The sequence below is a fragment of the Schistocerca cancellata genome, chromosome 1 (genome assembly GCF_023864275.1).
Source record: "Schistocerca cancellata isolate TAMUIC-IGC-003103 chromosome 1, iqSchCanc2.1, whole genome shotgun sequence".
Classification (NCBI taxonomy): Eukaryota; Metazoa; Arthropoda; class Insecta; order Orthoptera; family Acrididae; genus Schistocerca; species Schistocerca cancellata.
In genome coordinates this window covers 912,447,927-912,463,019 of record NC_064626.1, presented here as the reverse complement: position 1 = coordinate 912,463,019, position 15,093 = coordinate 912,447,927, and the positions used below count along the sequence as shown (strand labels likewise).

At 37.5% G+C, this 15,093-nt stretch overlaps 1 protein-coding gene across 1 annotated transcript in view; it reads left to right on the top strand.

The window, feature by feature from the left end:
- LOC126113877 (venom carboxylesterase-6-like) overlaps positions 1-15,093 on the top strand; it is a 199,815-nt gene that overhangs the window by 147,797 nt on the left and 36,925 nt on the right. Inside the window, exon 7 of the mRNA XM_049915021.1 lies at positions 2,936-3,086. Within this exon, the coding sequence (XP_049770978.1) occupies positions 2,936-3,086 (151 nt within the window). The remainder of the gene's footprint in view (positions 1-2,935; positions 3,087-15,093) is intronic.

The following is a 15,093-nucleotide window of genomic DNA, read 5'->3' as shown; positions in this document are numbered from 1 at the left end:
ATTCTATGTACCAAGAAGGTCACTTCAGATTGTCTAAAAATGCACTTCATGACAGTCGACATGACTCTGTAATGTTCCAAATGTCAGAACACTGCCGGCCGGAGTGGCCGTGCAGTTCTAGTCACTACAGTCTGGAACCAAAAGACCGCTACAGTCGCAGGTTTGAATCCTGCCTCGGGCATGGATGTGTGTGATGTCCTTAGGTTAGTTAGGTTTAATTAGTTCTAAGTTCTAGGTGACTGATGACCTCAGAAGTTAAGTCGCATGGTGCTCAGAGCCATTTGAACCATTATTTGTCAGAAAACTTCCTGTATATGTTTCCAGTGTTGTTCCTCAGTCTCCAAGAACATGAGCACGTCATTCAGGTAGGAAAAATAGAACAAGAGGCCTTGAAGAACAGAGTCAATGAGTCTTTGCCAAGCACTGCATTTTGTAGACTGAAAGTAATATAAACACTCTCAAACATGCCAAACAGCGTTATAACTGCAGTCTTTAGAATGTCCTCTTTGCCACAGGTATCTTAGTACAGGGTTTATCATGGTCTAAGATGCTGAATATCGTCACATCATGTAACATGTTGTTGTAGTCTCCTAGTAATGGCACAACGTATTAGTCTGGCACTGTTCTCACATTCAGTGCACAATAGACTCTGCAGAGGCACCAGACCCTACCTTCCTTCAGCACCGGCTGTAAAGCAGACTACCACAGACCATTCAATGGTCTAATAATGCCCTCTTGCAGCATGGTGTTGAATTCAGCTTTGGTAATTGCAACACAGTCCAGTGCTATACATCTTGTTTGACACATCACTGGTGGTCCATATGTTGGCTTTACATGATGCACTGTATTGGGTGAAATCTGTTTAGGTTCGCTGAGTGGCCTAGTCAAATTTGGAAACTGCTTTATCAGTGAAATGTATCCAACCTTAGGTGCTTGTGTAAGCTTTACGCTGCAGATGGATACATAGTGATGAAAATTGGTGACCGTTAAACCAGTATTGCTGTTCACCAATCAGGCATTTGTGATGTCTGGCAAGACAATCAGGCATTTGCCATGTCCAGCAAGAGGTTGTAATGTTCCTGAATATCTGCACTGATGATCCATTCCATGGCACCTGCAACAGTGATATTATTTCATGAGAATGGATTACTACATAGGCCTATATTCAGCTCCATTCACTGGGTTTCATAGGTCACCATAGTCAAATTATTGGCAGCCATTAGACAGAAGGCAGTTGGTGGCCTATACCAATTCAACAAATGTTGTGGCAGGATACTGAGACCCAAACCAGTGTCCACAACCTCTTGTTACTCATGGACAGGTGTCTGGATGGTGACCAGCAGTTGCATCTGTGATCAACCACCACCAGCATTTTGGTGGAAGCACGGTAACATACATCTTTGCATGTTCTCACCAAATCTGTCGTGGTATCAAAACAGAGGCTGCTCACCTTATGAAGACGTAGTATTGCTTGAAGACTGGATCCTGAACATCTACACTAATGCCCTATGTTGTTTCCGGTGCCACCTTTTGACAATAATGCACTGACCTGCACATGTAAGATGTCTACTTTGCTGTGAGTGAGTCATAATCAGCACCTGCAATCATATCTGAGGCTGTTGCACTACTGCTTTGTGCCACAACCACACTAATCTGGGCAGATCTGATGGTTTCCTGTATGTGGTCTGCCAACTCCACCATGGAATGCAATGGTTTGTTGGTTTGTAATGCCACTATTGACCTAATTTGCAGCAGTAATCTACTCCTCCACAGTGTATGCTGTAAGTTGTCTGGCACTGTGATGGTGTACACTTTACTGCACAGATACCTCAGATATTGTGATAGTTTATGATCACCAATGACTTCTTTGGTAGGAAATTGACAAATACAATCTTCCTCTGAAGCAGCAAATCTCTGTATTAGTTCCAACTTGAGTTTCTCATAGGCATCCACTTCTAGGTAGTGCAATGATGATGTGCACCTCAACTGCAAAACAGTGGACCAACTGGCTTACAACAAGTGTGAACTTTATGGTATTGGTCATAATTCCAGCACAACAGAAACTTACTTCCACCCATGCAAGCCATAAGATGGGGTTATTGGGCCAAAACAGTGGCAGATGGACTGCTAGTATCGATATGATGTCTTCTTCAGACATCTCCTGAGCTCAATAGAGAAAACTGCTATAGTTCAATTCCTTCAACTTAAGGATCATGTCAGGGTCATGTTAGGATCAGTGTAATTGAAACTGATCAACTTAATAATACTGACTGATCCAACACCAGAGGATTACGGTTAACAGAAGACTTTTTATTCATTGAGAGCAGGAGACTAATTGAACTAACTCAGAGTGATAGTACAGAACATAGAAAACATGGGACATAAAAACAGAGGAATAAACATCAAGCATGGAGGAGGCACAAGCAGACATGAAAAAAACCATTACCTTTGGGGCCGGATACAAAACTCTGTGACAGGCACAATTCATCAATTACACACAAAAACATAGGGCTTTGGAGGCCACTGTGGAACTCTCTTGACAGCCATGATTCAGCTGATAGACCACATGGCACTGGATGTACAAACTATGCAAATGTTTCACTTCTCGACACTAGCACGTAACAGCTGTCATTTTGGACATGGTACTGCCAATATCTCTTTTGCACTCTTCTAAATTCCACAGAAATTCTCCTGTGGCAATTCTGTTTATATCTTACTCTCTGCTGCAGAGTGAAGATTTTGTTTTGGAAATGAACAAGAGGTTATGATTAAGATAATCTCTACAAGTTGTGTGTCCTGATATGTTGTTATCAATATTTGTCAGTCATACTGAATTATAAGAACAACATTGGTGTATTAAAATTGTAATAAACATATCTACTATGGCTTGCATATTTTATTTGCTTGACTTATTCTTGACTCTGTACCATTGCAGCTGTTTAGTGACCGGATGTTTGTGGTAGATGTTGAGCGTGCAGCACGGATGCAAGCTGCTGTCAACACTGCTCCAGTATACTTTTATGTTTTTAGTTACAGAGGAAAACACAGTTTTTCTGAAGTGATGTCAGGAAATGATGTTGACCTAGGTAAGTATTAAAAAAATAGTCTTCATAAAAATTTGTGAAGGAGCACTCTTTACTTAGACATTTTTTAAATTATGTTATTTCTAAAATATGTGTACATATTAGTAAATAAATACTAACATTTTGTACATTTAATATATACTGTTGCCTGTTTGTCTTCATTTATTCAGATTTTGGTAATACAACATCTACATAGTATCTGTGTACATGTTCTGCAAGCAGCTGTACAGTTTGTGGGTGTTCATCCTGTAAAACAATTGTTTGTCCCTTACTAATTTATTTTCAGAAGGTGTGCATGTAAAATAACTGTCATTATTGCTAAATATATTCATAAATTCTAATTTTTGTTCTGTCATCATTAAATAACATTAAAGTTGGATATAGTAAAATGGTTCTTGATTTGACTTAGAACATTGGCACTACAAATTTTGAAAGTAATGTTCCCAAAAGTGCACATGATGTTTCTTGTATTGGTATATATTGAACATTTCTGTGATACTCCTGCACAACAAAATAAAGATTTAATGGAACAGACAGCTCTTCTTTCAACCTTATACACCTTTTCCATTAATCCTGTTTGGTAATCAACCCAGAGTAATGAATTGGTTGGACAAAACTTTTGGAAATGTCCCCCTTTATGGGCATACTACACCTTGTTAAGATTCTTCTGATAAACCTCTCTGGCAACTCCTCACCTCACAGCTATAATTATGTTGTAATTACCTTACTTCAGGATTCATTAATCTGCAGTCTTAACAGTATCTGCATCATTGTTTCTTTTTTCAGGTGAAAGTTTGGTTTTCGTGGTTACCTCTTCCTACATCACCAATGTTAAATCTTAATGCTTCTTGTTCAGTTCCCAAATTAATAATTTTTGTTCATTGTCTCCCAACTCATCATTTTATTCCTATAGATAAATGAAAACAATATACTCATATGTAGAGCTGCTCTTTGGTATTACATAATTATGTGTTTTCTTACAGCCAACCTGTAGCTTTCTAGCTTTCCTTAAATTCTATTTTTTTTTAAATACTGTTATTCGCCACTCTGCTGATAACAATAGTCATTTATCTCTAATGGTTTCCACCCTTAGAACACCCTCTTTCTCCTACCTTTTCAATAAAATTTCTTTTTCTTCACCATGATGATTCAACTTTGATTTCTCACAGTAGCCTCAGTATATCACTCGAATGTCCACTCAATACCAAATTAAAATAACTTATAAATGTTTGCTATAGGTTTCCTCTGCATTTGGCAATAGGTTTTTCACATGGATTGCATGTTGGATTCTGTCTTTCATTATTGACATTATTGGGTTATACTTTCCAATATAAGTATCTTATTTTTGCATATTCTTAACAATATATTATCTTGGTACCTATTCTGTCTTGTGAACTTCAAAATAAACAAATTACTGTCACACTTTTCTACTGTTTCAAGCTATGTCTTGAACAAATCACATTAGCACAAACTTGATAACTGGATTCATTTTTCTTTCAATAACAGGTTTTATCATACCACTGATCTCTCTTTCCAAGAATGTTATAAAAATTGTGATTAGACTGCGTACACTGTTTCCATCTCGAATAAGTCTGTTAATTTCAAGTAGATAGATGGGTAGATCACATAACTAATGATGAAGTATTGAATAGAATTGGGGAGAAGAGGAGTATGTGGCACAACTTGACAAAAAGAAGGGACCGGTTAGTAGGACATGTTCTGAGGCATCAAGGGATCACAAATTTAGCATTGGAGGACAGCGTGGAGGGTAAAAATCGTAGAGGGAGACCAAGAGATGAATACACTAAGCAGATTCAGAAGGATGTGGGTTGCAGTAAGTACTGGTAGATGAAGAAGCTTGCACAGGATAGGGTAGCATGGAGAGCTGCATCAAACCAGTCTCAGGACTGAAGACCACAACAACAACAACAATTTCAAGTTGGCTTCACCTCCATTGTTGTTACAGGGTTCACACACAGTGTTATGCATGATCATGTGTGAGTTAAATTATTCATAAGTAACCTACCATCTTTCCAAATTAAGTATATAGTTCTGGACAAACTAGGCCCTGCCTGATTTTATTACGGAATTTTGAGAAAGTATTTCCTTAAACAGTTATGGGGGAAGCAAGAAGAAATAGGTTTTATTATTATCAACTTCTCTTCCTACATTTAATAATGGAAATTGCACTCCAAATATATATACTTTACATAAAGTGAAAATATCGTGATGGTAGGAATTATTATTCTCAGATCATAGATATATTTTACTGCTACGAAAAATTATCTCTGGTATGGATATTAAATATTTTTCTTTTTCACTCAAACTAAATTTAAAATTCTTTTAGTTCTAAAATATTACTTCATCTGGCTTGAGTTAACGCAACTTCTGTTAGTGTGGTTTTATGTAATGATAAATTTTCAAACATTAGAAGATAACTGTGTAGTGTCAACTGAAAATTAGACTTTGTAAATGATTTTAAAATGCAGGCTTTTCAGAATGTAAAGCATAAGAAATTGAAGAAAACTAATTTTAAGCTACTTTTGAGAACTAAATTAAAATACCACATGAGCTTCCACCCACACAAAGCACTGACCACATTTATGTAAATGGTAAGGAGATGAAAATATTTCCATTTCACTTCAAGAAAAAAAATTTAAAATTCAACACTAATTATTATTATTTAATCATAATTCAACTTACATCAATAGGCAACAAGCCTCTATACATCAAACTGCATGCAGAGCCATGGGCGCAGACAAGAACTAAGCAACAAGATCAAAAAGACAAATGATAAGAAAAAGGTAATATTGCGTCTTTCCTCTATCTAGTATTTCATGGGATCTTTATATGTCATTGAGAAATCTGAAAGTTCAGTACACTCCTTGTGGTAAATATTTTTGTTAAGCACATAACACTGTAATTACTTTTACCACTAATTAGAGGTGTCACACAGAGACCTTTTCAAGTGTCAAACATCTATGATTTATATATGTGGACTGAAGCCATGAATGAAAATTTTACCATCTCCAGGGTCTGAAGCTGGGTCTCCTGTTCACTAGGCATAGGCACTAACCACTATGCCACCCGAGCATAGCGGCTTTACCCAACTTCATGGACTACCCTAGTACACCTCTGTCCTCAATCCAAATTCCTATTCATGCCTCAGCCCACAAATTTTCATTCTTTGCTTCAGTCTGCATATATATACATCAGAGATGTTTGAGACTTGAGAAGATCTCCTGAAACATAAAGTTTCATTTCATTCAGTCACATATGTCTGGATTTCAGGAAGTAGACTCTGTTTTGTTTGATGGTGAAGTGCTGTTCCAATACAGTTGAACAGCTCTTGCAATACTTTTGGAGTGGCATAGTGGTTAGCACATGTGCCAAATGAGCAGGTGACATGGGTTTGACTCCCAGCCTTAGTAAAAATTGTCATTTGCCACTTCACTCTACATCTATTACCTTTTGTCCAGTATATTCACTGATTGTTTTCTGCATTGTGTCATGTTTGAAATAATCTACCCATCTCCTCAAAACTCTCTCTGATTGTGAAATCTTGAAATCAAAACTTGTCTGACACACACTGTCTTCAAAAATTCTTCGAAAATGTGAGTAGCAAATTAGAGACCTTTGTTAAACAGTAGTCTAAATGATTTCCCAACTTAGCAAAAATATTCATTTTTCAGTACTTGTACCAGAGTTTTGCTGAAGGCTTTAACTACCTTAAATATTTTCAGTAATTTAAACACACACAAAGTGAAATGAGCAGATATTTTATCACTTCAGATTCTTCTGATAGGCATCTGTACAAATGTTTGGTAGCTATCTCATATTCTGTGAGCTGTCGTTGGATGTCACTGATTCCGTGTTTCTTGGGTTTTCCATTTGATCCTGATACTCTGTTCAATGTTCACAAAATTTTAATAATTTCCGTATCATTTCTTTGAAATAACAGTATTTCCTCATACATGGGTGTACTTAATAAGTGAAATTACATACTCTCTAAGGACAATCAATCTTCAGTAAGTAGATGTTGTTGTTGTTGTGGTCTTCAGTCCAGAAACTGGTTTGATGCAGCTCTCCATGGTACTCTATCCTGTGCAAGCTTCTTCATCTCCCAGTACCTACTGCAACCTACATCCTTCTGAATCTGCTTAGTGTATTCATCTCTGGGTCTCCCCCTACGATTTTTACCCTCCACGCTGCCCTCCAATACTAAATTGGTGATCCCTTGATGCCTCAGAACATGCCCTACCAACCGATCCCTTCTTCTGGTCAAGTTGTGCCACAAACTTCTCTTCTCCCCAATTCTATTCAATACTTCCTCATTAGTTATGTGATCTACCCATCTAATCTTCAGCATTCTTCTGTAGCACCACATTTCGAAAGCTTCTATTCTCTTCTTGTCCAAACTATTTACCGTCCATGTTTCACTTCCATACATGGCTACACTCCATACAAATACTTTCAGAAATGACTTCCTGACACTTAAATCTATACTCGATGTTAACAAATTTCTCTTCTTCAGAAACGCTTTCCTTGCCATTGCCAGTCTACATTTTATATCCTCTCTACTTCGACCATCATCAGTTATTTTGCTCCCCAAATAGCAAAACTCCTTTACTACTTTAAGTGTCTCATTTCCTAATCTAGTACCCTCAACATCACCCGACTTAATTCGACTACATTCCATTATCCTAGTTAGGCTTTTGTAGATGTTCATATTATACCCTCCTTTCAAGACACTGTCCATTCCGTTCAACTGCTCTTCCAAGTCCTTTGCTGTCTCTGACAGAATTACAATGTCATCGGCGAACCTCAAAAGTTTTTATTTCTTCTCCATGGATTTTAATACCTACCCCGAATTTTTCTTTTGTTTCCTTTACTGCTTGCTCAATATACAGATTGAATAACATCGGGGAGAGGCTACAACCCTGTCTTACTCCCTTCCCAACCATTGCTTCCCTTTCATGTCCCTCGACTCTTATAACTGCCATCTGGTTTCTGTACAAATTGTAAATAGCCTTTCGCTCCCTGTATTTTACCCCTGCCACCTTTAGAATTTGAAAGAGAGTATTCCAGTCAACTTTGTCAAAAGCTTTCTCTAAGTCTACAAATGCTAGAAACGTAGGTTTGCCTTTCCTTAATCTTTCTTCTAAGATAAGTCGTAGGGTCAGTATTGCCTCACGTGTTCCAGTATTTCTACGGAATCCAAACTGATCTACCCCGAGGTCGGCTTCTACTAGTTTTTCCATTCGTCTGTAAAGAATTCCTGTTAGTATTTTGCAGCTGTGGCTTATTAAACTGTTATTATCAGTTTAATAAGCAGTTTAATATAAGTAAGTAGATGAGTCCACTAAATAAAATATACTTATACCCAACACATTTCTTCTCTTTTCCCTTATCATGTGAGTACTTTACCTTATTACTTATGGTTCACATAATCTGTATATCAGAAATATTCCTACCTCCTATCTGATGAATGATTTCTCTTGTTTTCTATGCATATTTTGTACTGTTAAGGAAGAAATATAAAATATACTTACGCCCAATAGATTTCATCTCTTTTCCTTTATCATGTATTTTTCCTTATTACATATGGTTCACATAATCTATGTAGCAGAGATATGCCTACCTCTTATCTGGTGAATGATTTATTTTGCCTTTTATGCAAATTTTGTACTGTTAAGAAAGAAAATTAATTTGATTTTCTAAGTACTGGAAATTCATATCTCTCTTTAGTTCTTAAATACTTTCAGATTCATTGGTGTTTCTGTTCATTCCTGTCACTATTTATATTAATGCTCAAATTCTACCCCTGAACCTTAACTTGATGCATCCAATATAACATAAAATTCCATTGTTATGCTTGGAAGAACAGAAGAAAGGTAAGATTCAAATCAAGTACCTCATTGGCAATGTGTGCTGTATCTGCTTATGAGGTGTTTTGTTGTAATTTCTCTGCAATATTTGAAAAATGCTCATTCACAAATTTTTGCTAGTTGGTGTGGATCACTTATTATCACTATCTAATATCTGTAGCCTGTATCATCATACTTCTGTTTGTCTATCCCTGTTACCTGTTTCATAACATCACATACTGTTTTGCTTTCTTTCTCTGTATTATATATTATTTTGTCATTAGATGATACTTTGCATTATTAATTAAGGGACAGTGTTGTTCTTAGAGAATGGTGTACTCAGGAACACACAGTATTTTTTTATCAGTAGCTCAGCCTGGTGACTGGTTTCAGAATAACATGAAGCAATGCACTCTAGACACTGCCATGATAAATTTCCAACATTTTCTACAGAATTTTGTGTTGTTAGTCATCAAGTTGTGTTTGCAGAACATTTGTAAATATTTCACATTCTACATGTTTAAGTGCTGTAAAATATATTAAAGCAATTTGGAATGAATTGTTAATTCTTCAGGTATAGAATTTCATGATGAGTAAAATGCTACATATTTTAAAACTATTATGGACAGTTAAGCCATACTTTTTGTTTGTGGACTGTCTTTTATCTTGAAACAGAAGGTCTTTTACCATGGAAAATGTGATACTCACATATGAACTGAGTTTCTATGGCTTAACAAGTTTACCTATCTTGAAAAGGTAAATTTGTATGTTTTCCCAATAGTTTCTATTTCAGAATATATTTAACTTGTTATTATTTTCGATAATAATTGCCGGTCGAAGTGGCCGTGCGGTTCTAGGCGCTGCAGTCTGGAACCGCGAGACCGCTACGGTCGCAGGTTCGAATCCTGCCTCGGGCATGGATGTGTGTGATGTCCTTAGGTTAGTTAGGTTTAACTAGTTCTAAGTTCTAGGGGACTAATGACCTCAGAAGTTGAGTCCCATAGTGCTCAGAGCCATTTGAACCATTTTGATAATAATTCTACTTAATTTGGTGTCACTTACTGATTACTGGTATGGAGTACAGTTATAATGTAGCAATTAGACTGTTAAACACAGTATTGAGAAGATCTTCTTGACTGCAATGCTTTTAAATTTCAGTTAAATACTTGTTCCTTGGTACATGAGCATGTTGTTCTTTCAAAGATGTTTTTACATTTGAAAATACTGCAACACATAAAACATGAATGCCAACATTTTAAAATGGAATAAGAAAATATATCAAACTTCAGTTACAGGGCTGGATAGAGACTAAAGTCAGAAAAATCTACTAAGTACAACACTTTTCCCTGTGCTCCTGTAGAACTTTATATACCCGTAGAAAAAATTAACAATTTGAGCTCAGTAAGACTCTTTTTTTTTTTCATGAAACTGAGGTACTTAAAGTCTGGAATGACTTCCTGCTATCTGAGTTATCCATTTCTTTTCGTGGGACATTGCTGCTGAAGTAGGTACCACTTTTGGAACTGTCTTTTACAAAATTTCATATTTTGTATTTAAATTGGTTTGTCTGTTCATTTCATCCCAACTTTGGTTTGCTAATTCTCTTCAAAAATTTTCACTCTATCTTTTGATAAAAATATTTCATAGGCCTTCAGTTAAGGGCTCTTTCCCTACCTGATTTTACTGTTACTATTTGCCAGGAGTCATGTGAGAGTCCAAGATCTTTTAAAGATAGATTACACTAGTCTCTCATCATACTGATGACCCTTGTCAATTACTGATATTGGTGCTACAGCTACCCTTTTAGCATTGTGGATCAACAGGGGCACGCCAAAACCTTGAAGGGTTTTTTGAGTGCATTATTCAGTTCATCTGTGTATTTTTCTGTATGTTTATGCCTCCACACAAAACTGTGTTAACTCTGCCGTGGAGATTGTATCTAGAAATTCTTTTAACTTATTAAAAAAGATATACACATTATTGTTAGGGGAGCTGTGAGCCATACACATCATTTCTTGTTGATGTCAAGCCTTAATACAAGGGCTATTCAGAAAGCAGGGAATGCTTCCATCTGACACTGCTAGGCACGCGACGATCACTTTTATTTTGGTATGTGCGTGTTGGCACCTCAGTCGGCATCCATCTGCGACAACAGGAATGTCTCTGTGCATCTGTTTTTTTTTAAATCTGTAATGTGTGCTGCTATCAAAAACCCTGCCAGTTGTTAGGTGTGGTCTGTGATACGGTTTTTGTTGGCAAAAACCCTAAAACCTAAAACCTAAAGAAATTTATCGTGAAGTGTGTAAAGTGTATGGAAACAGTGTAGTAGTGAATGTTCTATCTGAAAATGGTGTATTCAGTTTAAAAATGGCCGAATCAACGTTCAAGATGAAGATAAGAGTCTGCGCCCGAGCATTGTGACTGATGATCTTGCCACATAAAGTTGAGGAAATGATTCGTGAAAACTGTCGCTTCACAATGACAGAGCTTTTGCTTTCTTTTCCATGATTTTCACGGACTTTGTTGTTTGAAATTGTCACTCAAAAGCTAGGCTGCCACAAATTTTGTGCACAATGGGTGCCCAAAATGCTTACAGAGCCATAAAGGACAGTGAATGGAGGCAATGTTGACATTTCTGGAGGCCTACCACAAACATGGTGATTCATTACTGGATCGAATCGTAACTAGTGATGAGACTTGGGTGAAACACATCAATTGCAAAATAAAATTATAGTCTGTGGAGTGGGGGTGCACAAGGCTCCCCCCCAAAACCAAGAAAATGTTTGCAAACCTTGTCAGCAAGGAAGTTGATGGTGACAGTATTGGGATAGGCAAGGTGTGTTTGTTATTGACTTTCTCAAACCTGGAGCAACCATAAATTCTGCCCGGTACTGTCAAACTTTGCACAGTCTTAGAAGAGCAGTTCAAAACAAATGCCGAGGAAAGCTGATGTTCAAAATTTTGTTTTTTCACAACTATCCTTGACCACACTCGACAAACCACAGTAAAGAACTCTTTAATTCATTGAAATGGGAAATTTTCCCTCATACACCCTACAACCCTGATCCTGCACCAAGCAACTTCCACTTGTTTCCCAAGCTGAAGAACTGGCTTGCAATGCAGCGCTTTGATGACAACGCAGAACTCCAGGCGGGCATGACTCACAGGCTGAAGTCTCAGGCAGCAGAATTTTATGACGAATGTTTTTCAAAGCTTGTACACCACTATGATAAGTGCCTCAATGTATTTGGTGACTATGTGAAAAAGTAGTGTCAGTCACTCTTTCAGATGTTTATAATAAAATGTATTTCTTGTACTTTTTTTATGCCAAAATGTCCCCTACTTTCTGAATAGCCCTCATAGTTCTATAACTGATGTATTAAAATATTCATCTTCCTAACTGTATTAAGGTCATACCTAAATTTAAACTGTGTTCCTTTTCTGACGTAAGAAGATTATCCTCCACCCTGATCCACTACAAAAGGATATTACCCTATCATACAATGACAGTTCTGCAGGTTGAATTTCAGTGTCCCCAAACAGACTACCGTGCAGTTCATAGACTGGAGAGCAACTTCATTTGCTGTAATTTATTTTTTATTGATTGCATGTTTTGAAGACGGTGTGTGAAGTCTCTTAAATTTCCAGCACTACTTATACCAAAGATGTCCTTTTGTTCATGACATCTAATGAGCTTCTTACTATGTCAGAATCTATCCAGTGAGTGCTTGCTAAAGAGGTTTTTAAAGTGAATGAGACATTCTTTGTATAGGGAACCATTTGTCCAGATTTTTTGTTTAAGAGATCTATTAGACCTTTCTATGAAAACATTTATTTGCCAATATCAAACAGTGGAAAGTCCAGGATGGAATAATGACACTATTATGAAAAGGATAGATTGCTACTTGCCATGTAGAGGAAATATGGTGTCACAGACAGGCGCAATAAGAAGAGTTATATATTTGAGCTTTCAGCCAAAATACCTTCTTCTAAAGTATACCCCCGCCGGCGAAACATTGCACTTGACAGTTAATTATTTGTCTAGTTAGGTTGGCTATACTGTAATAGCGATGTTGCAACAGCAGCCTCTATACACACAGCAGACGATACAGTTTTCCGTCCCATCTTGTAAATGCAAGCGATTGAGCAATTACAGTGTATATAAAAACTTGTTTTTAGTTGTACTACAATGACAGGAAGTAAGCAACCGTATAATAATGCATGTAAAAGCATAACAATGCGCACCCTTTCGATAACTGAGCAAAGAAATACAAAAAACAGGCATCTGACGACTGGTACTTTAAAATCAATAATGTACATAGTTTACAAAATAAATAATAACAGAGATTGCAATAAATAATCAATATCAGTAATTTTTCACTCACCAATTTACAGCGATAATGGCGCAATTCCATCCAGCTCGCCATCGTCACTGTTGTCCGATTCATCGCCAAAACCGTCTTCATCGTCATCATCAGCAAGACAAATCATTAATTGTTCATGGCCACTGATAATGCCATCTATTGTCTGTGCTGCTTGTATAAGCTTCTCGACGTGCTCTACTTTTTTTCTCCATGAGGCTGCATCCACAGTCACAAGAGCTTCACGCAACAGCTTTTCCACCTCTGTTATTGTAAAGGACTTGTTGTTGTTACTTACATACATTTTTACATCACTCCATATTAACTCAATAGGGTTGAAATGGCAGTGATATGGTGGCAGCCTTATTACAGTATGACCCTGCTCCTTGGCAATTTTGTCTACTACATATGTAGGTGTCATAGGCTTGTTTTCTTTAACAAGAGAATATAACAGAACCTTTGTCATACTCATATCCGCTGCAATATTTTGAACCTGTAACCACTGCACCATAACTTCTTTCCGATCATTTGTGGTTGGGGCTTTGTTCTGTATCACTGAATGATATGGAGTATTGTCCATTACAATTGTTGTAGGGACAGGAAATTGTTTTAAAAGGTTCCTAAACCACTCAACAAATCATGTGTGATCCATATCTTCATGGTAATCACCAGTCTTTTTTGATCTAAAAACTAAAAGTGCGTCAGGGACAAAACCACTGGAGGAGCCTGCATGGACCACAATTAATCTAGCTCCTCTTCCCGTCGGCTGATGGCCGCTACTGCTGGGTGTGTTATCCGTCCAACATTTACTGACAGCTTCCCCGGCATTAACCCATGTTTTCGTCTAGCCAAATTATGGAATGAATGTCTCTGCCCACAATTTTGTGCAAGAAAATGCTACGAGCGGTAACAATATGTGCCCTCTCTGACAGTACTTTGCGACCATCTAGCGTTTGGTAATGGAAACCCATGTTTTTTAGCACAATTTTTAGTGTTGTTTTACCACCCCTGAAAGGTTCACTTTCTTTTACAGAGATTAATAACTTAGCTACAGTCGGATACTCTTTTCTGCTGTAGTAAGCATAAACATGCCTACGAATTGCATCAGTCTGGAAAGAATCTGAATCTGTGATAGGACTAGGTCACTTTTTCTTCTTTCCTGGGGTTGATAAAAATGTATTATTTGATCCAGACAGCTCGGAATCATTACGGCTCACTTCAGTGTCTTCCAAGTTTTGTAGTAATACTCCTTTACTTACTATGGTTCTTGCACTAATACCAAGAGTTTTCGACGTACATTCCACCACTTTGTCGGCAGGAATTGATGGCTGTCCATGAATGCTTATGTAGTTTTTCTCCTGCTCGTAAAACTCATGAGTTCTGCGTAGTAACTCCAGTGCCTGGCTGTTTAGCGGCACCCCTCGACGCAAAGGATTGTCACTAGGGGAACGAAGTCTTTTCAGTGGCATTTTCCTAGTATATACACTCACAACGTAACAAAAGTCACAATGATATAGCACACAGTACAACGAAAACACGCGGTAAACAACATACAATTCACGTTGTATACACATTCACTAAACACAGCCGGCAATGCGGGACCTTTGACGTCACAACACGTGAGTAACAGCAGTGCTCACTGCACTGTGATTGGCTGGCACCCCAAGCTGAACGCCTAGTGCCTATCATTCTTCACTTGTTACTCTGTTACGCTGCCAACTTCATATGCAAATGTCAAGTGCAATGTTTCAGCGGCCTGGGTATAGGAAGCATGTACACAAG